The sequence below is a fragment of the Impatiens glandulifera genome, chromosome 7, assembly GCF_907164915.1.
Source record: "Impatiens glandulifera chromosome 7, dImpGla2.1, whole genome shotgun sequence".
Lineage (NCBI taxonomy): Eukaryota > Viridiplantae > Streptophyta > Magnoliopsida > Ericales > Balsaminaceae > Impatiens > Impatiens glandulifera.
The window spans coordinates 5,896,617-5,913,967 of NC_061868.1; the positions used below are offsets into that span (position 1 = coordinate 5,896,617).

The 17,351-nt window shown below is 31.6% G+C and overlaps 1 protein-coding gene across 1 annotated transcript; it reads right to left on the minus strand.

Annotated features, from left to right (window-relative positions):
* Positions 1–5,985: 5,985 nt before the first annotated feature.
* Positions 5,986–6,810, minus strand: LOC124946233. Its single transcript, XM_047486800.1, has one exon. It carries the CDS (start codon positions 6,808–6,810, stop codon positions 5,986–5,988), a length of 825 nt encoding a protein of 274 aa, XP_047342756.1.
* Between the last annotated feature and the right edge of the window lie 10,541 nt (positions 6,811–17,351).

Consider the following 17,351-nt stretch of genomic DNA (forward strand, 5'->3'; position numbering starts at 1 on the left):
CTGCTGCGGGTGAGGATTCTGGTAATGGGTCGGTTGGAAGGGCTTCTTTGTCTCTAACTCTTGAGATTCTCTTCATGGATAGCTTTTCCTCTTGGCCTGTTCCTCCTTAACAATGTCATGGCTGTCCTTCTCATACATCAAAGCCTTCTCAATGATCTCGCGCAAAGATGAAGCGTTGCTTATGCGGACATCACGTCGAATTGTTGCGTTCAGCCCCTCCAAGAAATGGTTCAGCTCCAAGTCAGCATTTCCTGTTATCATTGGCGCAAAATACTTACCTCGCTCGAACTTCTTCACATAATTGGCAACACTAGCATCACCTAGGCGGATTTCCAAAAACTCCCTGGCCAGCTTATTCTTAGTGCTTAATGTGAAGTACTTGCCATAAAATACAGCTTTGAATTATTCCTAGGTTGTTGCATCAAGGTCGAGGGTGGACTTGGCTCCTTGCCACCAGATTCTAGCATCGTCTTTAAACATAAAGGAAGCGCACTTAACCTGGTTTGAGTTGCTGCACTACATGAACATAAAGATGGTCTCCATGGATTGCAACCATTCTTCAGCCTCTAATGGGTCTGTGCTTCCTCTAAAGTCTACTGGTTTGAAGCCCATGAACTCCTTATAGATTGGTCGTTGGCTGCCATCATTAGTGTTACGGCTGGAATTGTGGTTGTTCCCATTAGTTTGGAATATGTCCCTCATCTGCTCGTTTTGCATGCGGTTTTGATCCCTCAAGACATCAACTAGGTCAGATAAGAAGTGGCCTCGGTCTGTCTCCTCTAAGGGCGTAGAAACATTGGACCGGGTTCCTCTTCTCATGGTTCTAATGGGAATAACACTATACATCTTATTATCAGTTTACACATTTTATTGAGATGCACAAGCTGAGTTGCTACCTTTATCAATATATTATTTTGGCAGAACTAATGTAATTGTAATGAAAATGATTTCATGCTGAATTCAAAACAACTTACAGATTTTAAGGCGAGTTCTTGGAGGTGCAATTGCAGGAGCATGTGTGAAAGTACTACAGATCTGGACCATTACTCTGATACCAACTGTGACACCCTCACTCCTAATTTACTTAGACCGAGTGAGGAAATTTTTGAAAACGTATATATTTAAGCGGAAAAACAGAAACATGTGCGGAAGCGTTTGTTAAGTATAAAAATGGTGCTATAAAATTTCGGTTTATAAAATCAAGACATGGTCCTTTACTTATAAAATACATACTTTTAAAATAGAACCCAACAAAGGGCTCGGTCTTCTGCCTTAGTCCCTCCTTTCACACACATCCCTGCACCTTGTCCCACTCCAAGCCTCCCTTTACTTGTCCTAAAAAGACTATGGATGTGTACATACACCACACAAGCATAGTGAGCCTAAAGACCCAGCAAGTTACAAATTAAACAGATTGTAGAAAAGATATTTTAAAAGCTTCTTTGGATCCATATGCTAGTTTGTAAAGTATATTATCATTTGTGAAAGTACAGTAAGGTCTTGAGCACATATTGGCCCTTTACAATTCAGAGCTGATCCTAAAAGTTAGGAATCCGGTTTGAGCACATATTTGGATAGGCACTCTTCGGAGTCTATCCCTAAAGCCCACAACCTGGTTCGATACTTGTCTGTGTGGGTAGGATCTTCTAGAGCTCATCCAAGAAGTCCAGTCCCAATAAAAAAATCAGCACATATTTTGGAATCATACTACCAGAGCTCATCCTGAGTAGCCCTCCTCCCATTCCGTCAATACTCATACATCATTGTTCACAATGATTCTATAAAACATTTCATACTTTGGAAAACAGATCCTTGTTTAGAAAACAGACCCTTGTTTATAAAACAGATCCTTGTTTATAAAACAGTTCATTCTTTATAAAACAGACCCCTCTCTTAGAAAAGGGACCCTTGTTTGGAAAACAGATCAGCTTTTGGAAAACAAATGGTACCTTGGAAAACAAATTGTCTTTTTGAAACAAATCATACTTGGTTCATTAATAAAGATATGAATATGCAAGGGAAACATGTTATGCATAATTTATAGAATATACATGAATTATATAAGCATGTGTGGGTTTTTAAAGACTGATATAGAAAGGTTTTCTTGCCTTATACTTTGAAGATGCTAAGGTTTGATCTTGCTTGAAGAGTTGCTGTTCTTCAAGAATTTTAACGGATGACTTCTGATTTTTGAGAGAAGAGGGAAAATGGATTGATATTAATCAATCCATGGTGAAGCATATATATACAAAGGGTCAAGGTCGGTTAAGGAAAAAGGGCTAGTCATTGGCTTGACAAGTATGGGCAAAATACTATTTAATAATGAAAAGGGCTTGTCACCTGCTGGTCATAAGCATGAGATGAATAACTAGGCTGGTCACCTGCTTATCACCAGCTTGTTGAATGAGCATGGGATGGTTAACTAGGCTGGTCACCTACTGGTCATAAGCATGGGATGGAAACTAGGCTGGTCACCTGCTTGTCATCAGCTTGATGAATAAGCATGGGATGGAAACTAGGTTGGTCACCTGCTTGTCACCAGCTTAATGAATAAGAATGGGATGGAAACTAGGTTGGTCACCTGCTTGTCACCAGCTTGATGAATAAGCATGGGTTTGAAGCACGAGGTGGTTAAGCATGAGGTGGCTAAGCATGAGGTGGAAAATATAATCAGTCGTACCCCCTCAGTCGGACTCTCTCGGTCGTGACATAGATTTCTCTCGGTCTCCTCGGTCCTAAGACATATTTCTTCGGCCCTGAATCTCACATTTTCCTCGGTCCTAATTTCCAATCACAAGAGTGCTTGGTATTGGCCAGGACCGAAGGCATTCGGTCAAATATGAGTTTTAGGGTGTGACAACTCAACCCCACTAAAAAGGAATTTTGACCTCGAAATTAAACTTAACAAAAACTCTAGGTTTATTATTATAGATCCATAGACGCATTTTCCTACATGAGCCTTCTTACAAAGATTACAAGTGCGGAAGGACAAGCTAGCAAGGTTTGCTGGTTTGGTGGGCTGTATCCTACTTTGTTGTTGTTGCTGGTGTTGTGGATTTCTATTTGGCCAAGTATTCCTTGCCTGCTGCGGGTGAGGATTCTGGTAATGGGTCGGTTGGAAGGGCTTCTTTGTCTCTAACTCTTGAGATTCTCTTCATGGATAACTTTTCCTCTTGGCCTGTTCCTCCTTAACAATGTCATGGCTGTCCTTCTCATACATCAAAGCCTTCTCAATGATCTCGCGCAAAGATGAAGCGTTGCTTATGCGGACATCACGTCGAATTGTTGCGTTCAGCCCCTCCAAGAAATGGTTCAGCTCCAAGTCAGCATTTCCTGTTATCATTGGCGCAAAATACTTACCTCGCTCGAACTTCTTCACATAATTGGCAACACTAGCATCACCTAGGCGGATTTCCAAAAACTCCCTGGCCATCTTATTCTTAGTGCTTAATGTGAAGTACTTGCCATAAAATACAGCTTTGAATTATTCCTAGGTTGTTGCATCAAGGTCGAGGGTGGACTTGGCTCCTTGCCACCAGATTCTAGCATCGTCTTTAAACATAAAGGAAGCGCACTTAACCTGGTTTGAGTTGCTGCACTACATGAACATAAAGATGGTCTCCATGGATTGCAACCATTCTTCAGCCTCTAATGGGTCTGTGCTTCCTCTAAAGTCTACTGGTTTGAAGCCCATGAACTCCTTATAGATTGGTCGTTGGCTGCCATCATTAGTGTTACGGCTGGAATTGTGGTTGTTCCCATTAGTTTGGAATATGTCCCTCATCTGCTCGTTTTGCATGCGGTTTTGATCCCTCAAGACATCAACTAGGTCAGATAAGAAGTGGCCTCGGTCTGTCTCCTCTAAGGGCGTAGAAACATTGGACCGGGTTCCTCTTCTCATGGTTCTAATGGGAATAACACTATACATCTTATTATCAGTTTACACATTTTATTGAGATGCACAAGCTGAGTTGCTACCTTTATCAATATATTATTTTGGCAGAACTAATGTAATTGTAATGAAAATGATTTCATGCTGAATTCAAAACAACTTACAGATTTTAAGGCGAGTTCTTGGAGGTGCAATTGCAGGAGCATGTGTGAAAGTACTACAGATCTGGACCATTGCTCTGATACCAACTGTGACACCCTCACTCCTAATTTACTTAGACCGAGTGAGGAAATTTTTGAAAACGTATATATTTAAGCGGAAAAACAGAAACATGTGCGGAAGCGTTTGTTAAGTATAAAATGGTGCTATAAAATTTCGGTTTATAAAATCAAGACATGGTCCTTTACTTATAAAATACATACTTTTAAAATAGAACCCAACAAAGGGCTCGGTCTTCTGCCTTAGTCCCTCCTTTCACACACATCCCTGCACCTTGTCCCACTCCAAGCCTCCCTTTACTTGTCCTAAAAAGACTATGGATGTGTACATACACCACACAAGCATAGTGAGCCTAAAGACCCAGCAAGTTACAATCTAAACAGATTGTAGAAAAGATATTTTAAAAGCTTCTTTGGATCCATATGCTAGTTTGTAAAGTATATTATCATTTGTGAAAGTACAGTAAGGTCTTGAGCACATATTGGCCCTTTACAATTCAGAGCTGATCCTAAAAGTTAGGAATCCGGTTTGAGCACATATTTGGATAGGCACTCTTCGGAGTCTATCCCTAAAGCCCACAACCTGGTTCGATACTTGTCTGTGTGGGTAGGATCTTCTAGAGCTCATCCAAGAAGTCCAGTCTCAATAAAAAAATCAGCACATATTTTGGAATCATACTACCAGAGCTCATCCTGAGTAGCCCTCCTCCCATTCCGTCAATACTCATACATCATTGTTCACAATGATTCTATAAAACATTTCATACTTTGGAAAACAGATCCTTGTTTAGAAAACAGACCCTTGTTTATAAAATAGATCCTTGTTTATAAAACAGTTCATTCTTTATAAAACAGACCCCTCTCTTAGAAAAGGGACCCTTGTTTGGAAAACAGATCAGCTTTTGGAAAACAAATGGTACCTTGGAAAACAAATTGTCTTTTTGAAACAAATCATACTTGGTTCATTAATAAAGATATGAATATGCAAGGAAAACATGTTATGCATAATTTATAGAATATACATGAATTATATAAGCATGTGTGGGTTTTTAAAGACTGATATAGAAAGGTTTTCTTGCCTTATACTTTGAAGATGCTAAGGTTTGATCTTGCTTGAAGAGTTGTTGTTCTTCAAGAATTTTAACGGATGACTTCTGATTTTTGAGAGAAGAGGGAAAATGGATTGATATTAATCAATCCATGGTGAAGCATATATATACAAAGGGTCAAGGTCGGTTAAGGAAAAAGGGCTAGTCATTGGCTTGACAAGTATGGGCAAAATACTATTTAATAATGAAAAGGGCTTGTCACCTGCTGGTCATAAGCATGAGATGAATAACTAGGCTGGTCACCTGCTTGTCACCAGCTTGTTGAATGAGCATGGGATGGTTAACTAGGCTGGTCACCTACTGGTCATAAGCATGGGATGGAAACTAGGCTGGTCACCTGCTTGTCATCAGCTTGATGAATAAGCATGGGATGGAAACTAGGTTGGTCACCTGCTTGTCACCAGCTTAATGAATAAGAATGTGATGGAAACTAGGTTGGTCACCTGCTTGTCACCAGCTTGATGAATAAGCATGGGTTTGAAGCACGAGGTGGTTAAGCATGAGGTGGCTAAGCATGAGGTGGAAAATATAATCAGTCGTACCCCCTCAGTCGGACTCTCTCGGTCGTGACATAGATTTCTCTCGGTCTCCTCGGTCCTAAGACATATTTCTTCGGCCCTGAATCTCACATTTTCCTCGGTCCTAATTTCCAATCACAAGAGTGCTTGGTCTTGGCCAGGACCGAAGGCATTCGGTCAAATATGAGTTTTAGGATGTGACAACAAAAACTCTAGGTTTATTATTATAGATCCATAGACGCATTTTCCTACATGATCCTTTTACAAAGATTACAAGTGCGGAAGGACAAGCTAGCAAGGTTTGCTGGTTTGGTGGGCTGCATCCTACTTTGTTGTTGTTGCTGGTGTTGTGGATTTCTATTTGGCCAAGTATTCCTTGCCTGCTGCGGGTGAGGATTCTGGTAATGGGTCGGCTGGAAGGGCTTCTTTGTCTCTAACTCTTGAGATTCTCTTCTTGGATAGCTTTTCCTCTTGGCATGCTCCTCCTTAACAATGTCCTGGCTGTCCTTCTCGGCCATCAAAGCCTTCTCAATGGTCTCGCGCAAAGATGAAGCGTTGCTTATGCGGACATCACGTCGAATTGTTGCGTTCAGCCCCTCCAAGAAATGGTTCAGCTCTAAGTCAGCATTTCCCGTTATCATTGGTGCAAAATACTTACCTCGCTCGAACTTCTTCACATAATTGGCAATACTAGCATCACCTAGGCGGATTTCCAGAAACTTCCTGGCCAGCTTATTCCTGGTGCTTAATGTGAAGTACTTACCATAAAATACAGCATTGAATTCTTCCCAGGTTGCTGCATCAAGGTCGAGGGTGGACTTGGCTCCTTGCCACCAGATTCTAGCATCGTCTTTAAACATAAAGGAAGCGCACTTAACCTGGTCTGAGTTGCTGCACTGCATGAACGTAAAGATGGTCTCCATGGATTGCAACCATTCTTCAGCCTCTAATGGGTCAGTGCTTCCTCTAAAGTCTGCTAGTTTGAAGCCCATGAACTCCTTATAGATTGGTCGTTGGCTGCCATCATTAGTGTTGCGGCAAATCTCCTTGGCAAATATTGTATCTCCATACATTTTATTGGTCATCTCAAGATTTGGAGAATAGGAAGAAGAATGGAAGAGATATTCTTGTTAAGTCCATAAGGAATAGGGATATAGACTTTTAAATTTTATTATTATTTCACAATCTTTAATAAAAAAAAAAAAAGTCAAGTGACATATCATTTTAAAAAAAGAGAACACATATTAAAAAAAAAAATGGAAACTATAAGTCCATTTATTAAATGCCTCAAATCATCAAAAGTGTGATGGTTGAAGCATAGGGTTCAAATCAGAGTTATAACCCAAATAATAAAAACACTACAAATTTGAGACCAAAATAATAATTGAGTCATTTATATTAATCATTTTATTTTTATAAAATTATTCATAATATATACTCACTACTTAATTATATATTTATAAACTTAATATGTTTTATTTAAAATAATTAGAATTTTTATTTGAATTTAATTTTAAATATTAATAAATTACATAAATTAAAAATAATTTATATAAATATATTGGTTTCTATAAATTTTTATATTATTTTTTACTTTTTTCTATTATATTATTATTTTTGTCTAATTTTTATCATTTATTAAAAAAATTTTAAATTTAAATTATACCATTATAAAATTTAAAAAATATATAATACTGTTATTTTTTTAATTGTTGGCGATATTTTTAAATTTGAAAAAACACTCATATATTTCTAACAAATTATAATTAATTAATTTAAAAAATATATAATATTATATTAAAAATATATAAATAAAACATGTCCTAAATGAAAATACTTGTTTATGTTTTTTTATTAAATAATATATTTTAGTGTTTTATATTATTTTTGAATTTTTAAATATAAATAATAAATATAAATGTAATAAGAAAATAAAGGAATGAATCATATGTCTATGTTTTTGTTAACAATAATATTTGTGTTAAAAACTCATTTAGACTTAGGTATTTGTACAACTATCTCGTATATATTAATAAAAGTTTATTTAAGTACATATTATTATAAATTGAGTCATCTAACCTCTCATTACTAGCTTCTTGACTCAGCTAATTACTAACCATGTTAAATATATATTTTTAATTAAATATATATATTTTTTATCGATTAATTAAACTATATATATATATATTTTATCTTTTTCTCATTACTCTATTCTTATGTCTTATATATTTGATATTTGATTATTTTAATTTTTTTTAAAAATTTTATCTTTTTTCTATATAACATAAATTATTTTAAAATTGTATCACTTTTAAAAACTAATTCTTGAATATTATAATATACAACGGTAAAATTTACCTCTAGTAAAAAAATTAAATTTTAAAACAAAGATTAAATATAGAGACTATTAATTTCATTTTTTTAATATTAAATAAAACAAAAAAAACTCACAAAAATATTTAAATATTTCAGTATAATTACATTCACAAACAAATATAAACAAAATTTCTATTATAATTTAGTTGTGAATTTAGTTATACTAGAATGTGTTTGTGGATGGTTTCTTTTTATTTTTTTTAATATAAAAAAAAATAAAATTTATAGTCTTTCTGTTTTATATTTTATTTTATACATTATAATATTTAAGTATTAGTCTCTAAAATGAAATAATTTTAAAATAAGACATAAAAATAAAGAAAGAAAAAATAATTAAAGATAAAAAGATATGAAGAGATAAAAAATAAATATTAATTTTCTTAAAAAAATTTTAATCATGTTAGTAAACAGAGGCTAGATAAGTCAATTTTTAATAATATATACGTTTAAATGAACTTTTATTAGTACATACGTTTAATTAAGCTAGTTTACAAGTATAGATGTATGAGAGCATTTTTTCTTATATTTTTATTTTGAATTTTTTTAATTTATGAAGACATTTAAAAGAAAAACAATAAATGTCAAACAAACTCAAACCAAACTAGCCTCATCAGTTCTAGCTGGTGGGTGACATGGCACCATTAAAGATTTTTTTTTCTTCAATCTCATTTGTTGGACAAACAATATTATATTTTAGTACAATTCTTGGGTTGAGATTCTCTATTGTGTCATTCTAAATAGATAAACTATTATAAATATTAAATATTTAATTAATAATATTATTTTAACTAAATAGTTATTTTTTATATTATGAATTCTAAATAATTCAAAATTTATTCAAGAAACAAATTATCAAAATTATACAATTCAAATCAATAATCTAAATTTTAAACAATGACGTATCCAAGATCAAAGGGTACTTGAATGACTCTTCTCAACATTGACGGATGACAAGTCTCAAAATCATCTTCGGTGCAAGAACTTTGGGAAACCTTAGAGAATATATATGTTTCTCAATCAAAGAGTCATCTATTTCATTTACACAGTCAACTCCTAAACGCACACAAATGTAATGTCTCTATTCTTAACTTCATTCAACATATAAAAAACATGTCAGATGCACTTATCGCTATCGAACAATATGTTCTGTTCAAGATATGTAACTAACTCTACTCAACGGGCTCAGAGATGAATTTGAGTCGATGATATGTGTTCTAATTTCGAACAAGATCTATCATTTATTGAGATGACAAACATCATTCTAAATCATGAAAAACAACTCATATTCAAGAAAAGAAAATTTCATTATGAAAATATATTGCCCTTAGACGTTTCGGCGAATGTTGATTATATTCATGGGTAACTAACTCTACTCAACGGGCTTTGGGACGAATTCGAGTCAATGATATGTGTTCTAACTTCCGGATAAGATCTTTCGTTTAATGAGATAATAAACATTCTTCTAAATCATGAACAAAAACTCATATTAAAGAAAAGAAAATTCCATTATGAAAATATACTGCCCTTAGACGTTTTGGCGAATGTTGCTTATATTCATGGGCATGGAAGAAAAAAGAACAAAAGACATAACCGAGACAATAATCGTCCGCAATGTAATTTTTGTCATAAAATTGATTTTCGCTCTAAAAGTTATTTTTATAATTCACCTTGTCAACTATGTAATGTACAAAGACATAGTGCTCTCGAGTGCCCTCGTTTTAATCCTTCTACAAATCCTACGACAATATTAGTTACATTGTCTACTATTGTAGATCCCACTTGGTGTCCAAGTTTAGGTGTTACCGACCATATTACTTCTAATATTAATAATTTACATGTACATGCTCCTTATACATGTACTCAAATTATTAAAGTCGGAAACGACATGCCTCTGAATATTTATAATATTGGTACCACTAAAATTTTAAATCAACATAAGTCTCCCTAATTACGTAATATCTTACACACTCTGGATATTACTAAAAATGTGACGAGTGTCGCAAGATTTTCATCAGATAATAACATGTTTTTTGAATTCCACATGAATGTTTGTCTTATTAAAGACCGAGATATGAAGACAATGCTTCTTAAGATATTACTCAAGGACGGACTTTATTGCATTGATCCTAATGAAAATTTGTTTTCAACATGTTATAATAAACAAGTGTTTATTGGTATTTGATCTTTAACTCAAATTTGACATTCACGACTTGGACATCCTTCTAGCGCTACTACATCTTTAGTTATATCATACTTTAAAGGATTAATTTCAAGTAGTAATGCTATTTCTTTTTGTGGAGCATGTCAATATGAGAAGCACATAAACTACCTTTTTTTGGCTTCTAAATTTACATCCATGGCTCCTTTAGACCTAATTCATTCGTATGTTTAGGGACCTTCTCCTAAATTTTCGTCTATTAGTTGTCGTTATTTCGTACATTTTGTGGATGATTTTAGCAAATTCACATTGATATCTCCATTAAAGAAAAAGTTTGATGTTTTGAATACTTTTATCATCTTTCTTTGATTTGTTGAAAATTTGATTGGTCGTAAAATTAAAATATTGCAAACTAATTAGGGAGAAGAATATAGAAATTTCAAATTATTAATGGATCATCATGATATTTTACATCGTTTATCTTTCCCACATACTAGTGAGAAAAACGGTATTGTTGAACGAAAAATTCGTCACATTATGAAAATTGGTCTCACTTTATTGACTTATACATTTATGACACTACATTATTGGAGTGAAACTTTTGAAACGACCACATATCTTATCAATTGTCTTCCTACTCTGACATTACATCAATGTTCACCATTGGAGACTATATTTAACTCTTCTCCTAAATATGGTTTTTTAAGACATTTGCTATCCACTCACACGACCGTACAATCAACACAAACTCGATTTTTATACTACTGAATGTGGTTTCCTTGGTTACAACTTATCTCACAAAGTTTATAAATGTCTTCACATTTTATATGGACGAATATTTATCTATTGACATGTCACTTTTGACGAACTCATCTTTCTTTTAAAAGTAAGGACCTTGTGAATTTGTCTAAACCACCTGAAGATAATGAGACATATTTTCTAACAACTATACTTAATTAATAAATACCACCTTTATTATCTCATATCACTTCATCAATATCTCCACCATCACCCTCTTCGATATCCACAACATCACCAAACATTATATCATCTTCTTATACTATTATTATCGTTCCTTCAACACAATCAATTATCACAACATTTAATGCACCTAAATATTTTACTCATCAGATGGTCACACGCAACAAAGCATGATCCATGTCTTCATCAACTCTCATTGTTACTTCTCCCGCTACTACACCTACGTGTTCTTACCAAAACTAATAAGGATATGTAATGGAATCTTGACATGCCAAATGAATATATTGTAATACTCTTATTCATAACAAAACATGGTCTCTTATTCTCCATACACCATCTCATAATCTTGTTGGATGTAAATGAGTTTTCAAACTCAAGCATAAAGTTGATGGGTTTATTGATCGACATATAACATGTTTTGTGACTAAATGGTTCCATCAACACAATGTGTTGATTATGAAGAGACATTCAATCATGCGGTGAAACCCACTACTATTAAAGTTATTTTTTCTTTGGCAATATTTTATCAATGATTTATTCATCAACTTGATATTAGTAATACATTTCTTTATGGGTATCTACAAGAAGAAGCTTACGTGGCACAACCACCCGGTTTTGTCCATATAAATTTTCCTAATCATATATGTAAACTTCACAAAATAATCCACTGTCATCTCCTCGTGCTTGGTATGCTACTCTCTAGACTGCTCTACTATCTCTTGATTTCATAGAATTGAAATTTGACTCGGGCCACATGACTTTCTTCACATATCATTCGTCTCAAATAACCGCATATTTTTTAGTATACGTGGACGATATTATATTCACAGGCAACTCTAAATCATTTCTAACAAAAAAATACACTTCAATTAAACAAACTTCACAGTTAAAGATTTATGTCAATTACATTACTTTCAAAGCCACTCGTACCAAAGATAGTTTATTTATTTGTCAATTCATGCAAAGACATTACACACTCTCATATCTGCTGACTCCTCTCTTACTAAATATGATGGTGATCCTTTATCTGTTTCGTTTCTCTATCGGAGTATAGTAGGGCTCTACAATATCTTACACTCACTTTTGTTAGAGTTAGCCTTTGTTGTCAATCGAGTTTGTAAATTCATACAAACTCCCACCTCTTCTCATTGGGAGCGGTTAAACGTATTCTTCGATATCTTTGTCATACTCCTCGTCATGATATCTTTCTTCATCCAATTTTACAATTTAATCTTCCTGCATACTCAGATGCTTACTGGGCAGGATGTCACGATGATTTCCGTTCAACAACTGTATTTTGTATTTTCTAGGTCACGATCTCATTTCTTGAAATTCTAAGAAACAACAAGAAGTTGCTCGCTCTAGTATTGAATGTAAATGTCGTGCTCTTGCATATATAACTGTTGATCTTTGTTGAATTCAATCTCTACTTAATGAACACACAAAATATATTAAAATAGATTTTCAATTTGTTTAAGAAAAAGTTGCTCGTAAACAACTACTCATTCAGTACATTTCTACTAAAGATCAAGTGGCTGATATCTTCACTAAAGGTCTTGCTTCTCATCAATTTGCTCTTTTACGCAACAACTCACGGTTTGTGCTTACCTTTTCGCTTAAAGAGGAATGATAAAATATCAAACAAATGAGATAAATTATTGATTTGTCTCCTATTAATTATTAATTAAATGTACTAATTAGTTCAGAATATTAATTAATTCTTAAGTTTTTTTTATATTAGTTAACTTTTCTATTATTACTATAAATTAACTTTTTTATTACTATTATTTATAAATAGATAAATTAATATTTATCAGTTTTTTTTCCTAAAATCTCCATCTTATTTTGATTCTCATCATCTCCTACATCTCTTACATCCTTATTAATGTTGTAGTCTGTAACAATCAAATGAGGTAATTTCAACATCTTTTTCTTTATTCTCATCCTTTACTTGTAGTAAGATTATTTTATTTAAGGTTTCCAACTCCAAAAAAATGCATTTTTACTCCATTTAGGTCCAATTGACTCTGATCCTTGCTAGAGAATTTTGAGTTAGTAATTGGTTGAATGTGTTGTTATTCAAATAATATATTCTCATAGGTTTCCACACCCATTAACCAAGTATTTGAAGAAATAAAAAAATTTCTCCAGTTTTGGTGAGGCTCTTCAAACGTGAAATTTGACGAAATGACTCTATAGATGGAGGTATATGCCTCTGTGGTCACCGGCTAATTTATATTGCTCTAGTGACCACTTTAATTTATTTAGACGAAATTACCTTTTTTGCGGAACGCGAAGGGACTTCGTGTTTCGCGAAGTGGAACAGTGTGAAAAGTCCAAAATACCCTTACTATTTAATATAACCTCGCCTTTTTTCATTTCATTTCTTCTCCTTCTCTCTCTTCCCGCTCTTCTCTTCCTTCTCTCTAAACCGACCGGCTGCGGCGGAGGCGATCGGCGGCGACGGCGATACAAACAATGAGCTCAACGACGAGCACGAGCACTGTTCCACTTGGTACGTTTATCCTATAATACTTCAAGTTTATTGATGTTTGGTTTCTGCATCTTCGAATCACTGTTGTTTAGGGTTTATTCGATGTCACTTCCTGTTTTGCGAAAGACTTCCCGTTTCGCGAAGGCCTTCCATTTCACAGTATTAATTATTCCGTTTCTAAATCATGTTTTTTATTGCAGTCGAGGTTTATAATGGAGAGTGGAAATTTGATGCTGATGGAATATTGTATTTTGATGCCTTTTCAATTAAAACATTAGATTTACTCCAAAGTACTCGGTATGCCGAATTAATTGATAAACTCTATGATAGACTTAACGTGTAGAAATCTACATATGATGTAGTGCAGAAATTTATTTCTTTAGCTTAATGACTAACAAAATCAAAGTCAAACTATCTCCTCTTATCTGAAGGTCAATGATTGCTTCTTCAAAGGTGTTTTCTGAAGAATATAAATATTTCCATTAATGTAAAATCTATTAAGGTTTGTTTTGCTAACACAACTTCTCTTCAAAACCATGAGTGATGTAGATACATTGTCAAATGAAGTTCATGATTCACTATAAATAAAAAAAAATCTTGACCCTTAACGAAACGCGAAGTACTTAGCGAAACGCGAAATACTTAGCGAATCGCGAATTACTTAGCAAAACACGAGGTAGTTAGTGAAACGCGATGTATCTCCCTTAAAACGGAACCCATATGATATGCAAATATCATCATAGACATATGAACAATAAGATGAACAAAAAATATGAACCAATAAGAACCAATATGAACCAATAAGAACAGATTAAATTGATTTAGGGTTAGGATTTGATTAAGAACAACATAAATCATTTGAAATGAAGAACATAAATTGATTTAGGGTTTTCAAATGAAAATACTAAAAACATGAACATAAATTGATTTAGGGTTAGGGGTTAGGGTTTGAAATGAAGATATGGAAATAAGAACATAAATCTGTATTATAAACATCGATTCGGGTTAGGGTTTTCTTATCTTTGTTTTCGGCCGCCACCTACGTCGCCCTAGCCGTCGTAGCCGTAGTTTTTGACGCCGTAGTCGAACAAGAACAGAGAGAGAAGAGAGAGAAATGAAATGAAAAAATTTAAATATTTATATAAAATCCTAATTCACTTCGCGAAACACGAAGTCACTTCCATTACGCAAAAAGGATAATTTCGTCTGAAAAAAATAAAGTGGTCACCACATCAATTTTAATTATAGGGTGACCACGGAGGCAAATACCTCCATGTTTAGGGTTATTTTTATCAAATTTCCTCTTGAAACCCCTCTTTTTTATACTCCATTGGCTAAAACACTTATAAAAAAAATCATTTAATATTAATATATCAATTTATTTTAAAAACTTAAACCTTTTTTTCTAAATCAATTTATTAATTTTTTTTTAGTGTAATTGACACATATAATTGGCTAAAAAATAAATTGTTTCATTTAAAAATTTAAAAGACCTAATCAATATTAGTTATATATCAAAATTTATTTACAATTTATTTTATACGTTTAAGTTAATTTAAAATCTTAAATCAAAATTTTTTTAATTGTCAATTTTTTTTTTCAAAACTAACTACTTATTTTACAAGATTTAAAGTATATTAATAACTCAAATTATTTTAAGAGAAATGATTGGGAGATGGAATTTGGTGAGAGAATAAGAGAGGGAATGATGTGGCGGCAATATATGATTGGCTGAAAAAAATTAAATAATTTCTCTCTTTTCTCTCTTTCTTCCTACTTTACCCTTTTTCCAAACAATTATATTAAGTCATTCTCTCTCATTCCTTCCCTCAAATTCCCTCCCCCTATCACTCCTCTTATTTTAATTTAACATATTATCATCTAATTGTTTATTTAAATTATTCATTTAATAATATGTGCATTATATATATATATAAATTTCACAAAAACAACAACTTGAAATTTATTAAAACATATAAACTACAAAATGTGGGAGTTATAAAATTATGAATAGGCCTTGGGATTGATCCTTTAGTACGCCTTCTTCTTAATTTATTATTTTTATATTTTTATATATTTTAATTTTTTGAATTATGTATATATATATATATATTATAAATATAAATTAATTTAAATATTATATATTATATAAATATTAAAATAAAATATATTAAATAAAAAAAATAAATTAAAATATTTATTTTGTTTTAATAAATTTGGCTCAATTTAACTTATTTTGTAATGTATTTTATTATAATTTTTTTTTTTTATAAAACAGGTATAGTAAAACTTATTAAAATAATATTCACATTTAATTAAAAATAAATTATGATACAAATATATTAAAATAAAATACATTTAATAAAATATATATATAAGAAAAAGAGTAATGATAGGGAGAGCGAAAATATTGTAACGAAAGTGTAGCGAATGACGTGTGGAAGTGATTAGGATTGATGACTAGGTCTTCTTTAATATATTTATTTATCTCTCCTCTTTTCATTAATAATTTCTCTTTCTTCTCTTCATTTATATTTTTTTTTCTCTTTTTATCTATTAATTTATAATTATATATTTAAATTAATTAATATATATATATATATATATTTAAAAGTAATAACGATAAAAATTAATAAACATATATATAAAAAAGAATAAGAAGTTAAATATGAATATGATTAATTTTTTAATTTAATTAATTTTTTGCGATTAATAGTTAATTAATTTACTTATGTATTTTTAATATAAATAATATTAAGGAGAACGAATAAATCAAATTAATAAAATATATAAATGCACATATTTTTTAAAATATATATTAAATTATAAATATAAATATATATAAAATAAAAAGTAAATATATATATTAATAATTTGAAATATTTCTCTTAAAAAATATTTATATTAAATTATTATTTCTTTTCTTTAAATCATTCTTATTTCTCTTAAAAAAAATAAAAGTCTCGTTTTATTCTTATTTAATTTTCTTATAAGATATATATTAAAATTCACCTTCTAAATAATATTATAACTTTAATTTTTATATAACGTTTCTTTGTATATATATATGTTGAAGATTAGTAATTTGAATTTTATTTATTATAAATATTAATAATTTGTATTTTAAGTTAAAATTACAAATTTATTTTTTTTAATTTTAAATTAAGTAAATATTTATAATAATTTTATAATAAAATTAAAAAAGTGAAATATATTCATATTTAACTTCTTATTCTTTTATTAATTTGATTTATTCGTTCTCCTTAATATTATTTATATTAAAAATACATAAGTAAATTAATTAACTATTAATCGCAAAAAATTAATTAAATTAAAAAATTAATTATATTCATATTTAACTTCTTATTCTTTTTTATATATATGTTTATTAATTTTTACAGTTATTACTTTTAAATATATATATATATATATTAATTAATTTAAATATACAATTATAAATTAATAGATAAAAAGAGAAAAAAAAAATATAAATGAAGAGAAGAAAGAGAAATTATTAATGAAAAGAGGAGAGATAAATAAATATATTAAAGAAGACCTAGTCATCAATCCTAATCACTTTCACACGTCATTCGCTACACTTTCGT